General features: G+C 43.8%; 1 protein-coding gene across 1 annotated transcript; it reads left to right on the top strand.

Annotated features, from left to right (window-relative positions):
• Window positions 1–435: 435 nt before the first annotated feature.
• Window positions 436–4,113, top strand: spry2 (sprouty RTK signaling antagonist 2). The gene is made up of 2 exons (XM_089014201.1): window positions 436–894; window positions 2,347–4,113. Exon 2 carries the CDS (start codon window positions 2,395–2,397, stop codon window positions 3,106–3,108), a length of 714 nt encoding a protein of 237 aa, XP_088870327.1. The 5' UTR covers window positions 436–894; window positions 2,347–2,394; the 3' UTR covers window positions 3,109–4,113.
• Window positions 4,114–4,434: the final 321 nt, after the last annotated feature.

Below are 4,434 nucleotides of genomic sequence, written 5' to 3' on the forward strand. Positions count from 1 at the left end.
TTAACGTTCGTAAGCCGAAAAGTTCGGAAGTATCACTGTAGTTCATTGGGCAATTTTATTCACATGTAAACATGAATACAAGTTACAACATATTTCTAGCAATAATCAAGTACAGTGATACCTCAACTTACAAACCTAATTGGTTCCCAGACAGTGTGTAAGGTGAAAAATGTGTATCCCAAAAATTAATTTCCCATAGGAAATCATTAAAATGAGAATAATCCGTTCCCAGGTCCCCATAAAACATCATTTTCTACTTTCTAATTTTCTAAGCTTTAAAACTACAGAACTATCCCTCATTTTAAGTAAAATAAATGTGCTATTGTATTATAATTAAAGAAACAAACTCTACTATACAACAAAAGACTCCGTCAGTGTATGTTAATAGAGCATGGTGCGTTCAAGGACATGCAGCCCGTGCAACGTGTCAACTGCAGCCTGCTCAACTTGAGCCCCCACCAAGTGACCTCCGACCGATGCAAGTCGCCCGTGATTGAACGTGAGCCGACAACCAATGACTAAGCACCGGATATGAGACATCCGCTGGAACAACAGACGCTCTGTCCTTGTCCTGTCCCCACCACCCCCACCATATTGACGACATTTCCAGCCCCGATCCAAAACCTCATCCCCGGACACCGCGATCGGGGGGGGGGGCGGCTCACGGAGGAGGACAAAACACTTCTTAAAACTTGTTGGATTTACCAAATGAAACTTTTCGGGGCAACTTACGCAAAGCGGAGTAAACTGTCTTTTTTTTGTCTCATTCGACGTCTTCCCGGTTGCTGCCGAGTGCGCATGCGCAAATCATGGGGGTAAACAGCGCTTTTGTGGTTGCTTTTATGGACAAACTTTCTTGAAAGCCCAAACGGATATTAAAGTGTTGAAATCCCGGTAAGTCAACTTCTTCACAATGGCTTTTAGTAACAACTTATCATATTGAATGACTCTTATCTGAGCGTGAGATAAAGACGTCTTGATAAACATTCATACTCAGCCATTGACATCGGCCGCTTTCAGACGCGTACTAAGCTTCACATGCATTGTTTTTGCAACTGTTTAACTTGCTATGGAATAACCGTGTCAACATTTTTAAGAGACACATTGCGTTTTTTAACCCCCTTCGCCGGAAAAACAAACAAAAAAGCTTTTTGCATCAGCACATGCTCGGCGGTTGTATCTGTCCACATTGTAAATGAAACGTGTGCCATCTGTTAGTTTGCAAAGTCACGTCAGTTGCCAGCGTTGAGAATAGCGAAAGTCTGCACCCCCCCCCATTCTGATCCCTCATCAGTAAACTCGTGGGCCTGCTTCGCAACTGTGCAAATTTGTTAATCTCTATTCCCAACAAAGTCACAGTTAAATGGAGTTTTGTGTAAAGGACATGACTATTTTCAACACTCCGATTTACGTTTGACTATTCAGATACGATTTGTGTGCCACGTTTTAACGTTTTTAGCCCCCTCGTCCCCTCCACTCAATCTTTAGGTGCACCAACCCCTGTCAACAAAAGCTTGCCTTGTGTCAAACAAAGCTGTCTTTCTTTTAACAGCCATAAATCCAGTGCAACATCGAATTCCGGATGCCCTTCCTGTTTTTAAACATTGTATTCTGTCACTTACGACGACTAGGAACACAAACACCACCACAATAATAATCGAAATAATGTTGAAAATAATAATAATAATAATAATAATAATGATACATTTCTTTTTTTTTTCTGTGGGTGAGCAGCGGCAGTCACGTGCACCCGCGTTCACTTTACCTGAACTCAAATAGATAGCAAGCTCGCTAGCTAATAGCTAGCGAATAAATAAATAGCTAGCGAATAGATAGCTAATATGTAGCAAATAGATAGCTAACGGCTAGCGAGTAGATAGCTATTATTTAGCGAATCCCTCTGTTGAAACTGAAAATTAGCTAGCTAGGTAATAGATGGCTAATGGCTAGCGAATAGATAGCTAATTGCTATAGATAGCTAACGGCTAGCGAATAGATAGCTAATAGCTCGCGAATAGATAGCTAATATCTAGCAAATAGATATTATTAGCTAGCGAATCCCTCTATTGAAACTGAAAATTAGCTAGCTAGGTAATAGATAACTAATAGCTAGCTAGCTAGTTAGGGGAAAAAAAGCCGGCTACCATTTCAGGAGCTCCAAAACCAGCTCATTTGCGAACGACACATCACTCGTTGTGGCAGCTAAGTGTGTATCTCAAAAACTAGTTTGTATGCCAAGATTATATTCTCGCAAATGTAATGTTCGTAAGGCAAAAAGTTCATAAGCTAAAGCGTCCGTAAGCCAAGCTATCACTGTATAAGCAACGGTATGTATCTTTCCCGCAGGATTTCCGATGCGTCCCATGCTAGCCCGAGTCGCTCTTCAGTCGCACGATGGATCCCAGCATTCCGATCTCAAGCGACGGCGGAGGAGGAGGACACGGCAGGCGGTCATCGCAGGACGACGGGAGGTTAGATGAAATGCGGAGAACCACAGGGAAGCGTAACGAGTACACAGAAGGTCCCGCGAGGACGCCGCTTTCGCAGAAGACCGACCCGGTTCCGTGGCAAATTTCTAGCGTCCCTCGAGAGGAAAGTCAGCCTAGCGATGTTCCCACGGGAAACGCTGACCAGATCATTAGCGCCCAACCACAAACGCTCATTTCCAATGACAAAATAGCAAGTGACGAACCAAAGTCGTTAGCCCACGTCAAGTGCGAGCGCTGCGCCGGCTGCCGCTGCCCCCCGTGCGGCCGTCCTCGAACGCTGCCTTCCTGCTGGCTGTGCGGTAGGCGTTGCGTATGTTCCGTACGAGACGCGGCCGAGTATTGCGCGTGCGCGTGTTGCGTCAAAGGGCTTTTCTACCACTGCGCCGACGCCGACGACGAAGACACGTGCGCGGACAAGCCCTTTTCGTGCACGCAGGAACGTTGCTGCATACGATGGAGCCTTATTTCCATCATGGCGGTGATTTGTCCGTGTCTTCTTTGCTACCTTCCGGCGAGAGGATGCGTGGCGGCGTGCGAAAGTTGCTATGACCGAGCGACGCGGCAAGGTTGTCGGTGCAAGAACGTGATTCACTTACAGGGTGTTAGCAAGCTAACGTAGAATATGGGTGTGTGTTTGTTCTCTGTGTGTGTATGAGAGAGTGATGTTGTTTACATGCAAAGATCAGTCGGGTTACTTTAAAGGACAACCGAGACCTCCGGACAAAGTGCGTCCATAATTTCCAAAATCACTTCAAATGACTTCCACAGAGCGTATTTGACAAAGATTCCACCGCATATAGCTGCAGCTTACCTTTTAAGACTGGCGCTGAATATTCAGGAAGTCTTGTTTTCCAGTTGATGACGATGCCTGACGTGACGTCACTGAAGGAACGCCCCTGACCGAGAAAGCGACCCACAATGCATTTTGGGTACTTTGTTTGGTCGGAAAACTTTGTGTTGATGGCGAAATTAGAAGGAAAACACATCAATAATGCGATGGTGAATCGTTGTGTGTTGCACCAAGACGACTATTTGATACTAGTTGACACAAATTCCCAGCAGACAAATCAGCCCATTTCCAAGCTCCGTTGGAAATGGGCTGATTACTTAAACTTTCTTTATGCGTGTTACCGCAAAGTTTACATTTTACGAATTATGGACGCAACTTGTGCAGAGGTGTCGGTTGTCCTTTAAATGACTATTGATGTGCCTGTGTGTTTTCGTGAACGTTTTTAGTGCTGACTCAGTGGTACTTGACTCCCAACCAGAAAATGATTAACAACTCCAGTAACTATTGCGTACATTAGCGAGATGTTTTATTGTTGTACATAGATAGAACACTCGACAACTGTGACAACTGCTTTTTTGGCCTTCACTGGAATGTTCCATTTCATCAACTTCTCATTACAGGTCATTTGCTCGAAGAGCAATTCAGTTTGTATAAATGGACCTATTGAAAAAAAAATACATATTTTTCAACATTTCTTAGTGTGAATTGAAACAAAAAAAGTATATACAGTATTTATTAGAAGGTTCTTATTATTTTTGTCATGCAAAGTATTTATTTGTGTCCGTGCAAAGGCAAGTATATTAACATTGGAAATAAAATAACCTTCATGTGTGACGTAGTCTCATTTTTTAATTGATTGAAATATCAATCGATGTTTTATTACTGCTTTCAACTTGCACTGAACAAGTTGTTGTTGTCTCCCCTCACCATGACGCAATTTCTACTGAGCACTCCTGTTTCATTGCTTAAAGTCGCATCATAAACACACACAAAGCAGCCATGAATAAAAGCTTTGCTTCCTTCCTGTCTTCTTTTGCCGTATTCAGTTGCGCCCTGGCGAGCAGCCTCAATAAGCTGCTACACATCCAACAGCTGCCGTAGACAGCGGGAGCTGTTGCATTTAAAAGCAACTAAGTGTGCCGACACGGCGGTGGT

Source organism: Hippocampus bargibanti, linkage group LG01 (genome assembly GCF_051943395.1).
Source record: "Hippocampus bargibanti isolate YZ-2025 linkage group LG01, ASM5194339v1, whole genome shotgun sequence".
In the NCBI taxonomy this organism is placed as follows: domain Eukaryota; kingdom Metazoa; phylum Chordata; class Actinopteri; order Syngnathiformes; family Syngnathidae; genus Hippocampus; species Hippocampus bargibanti.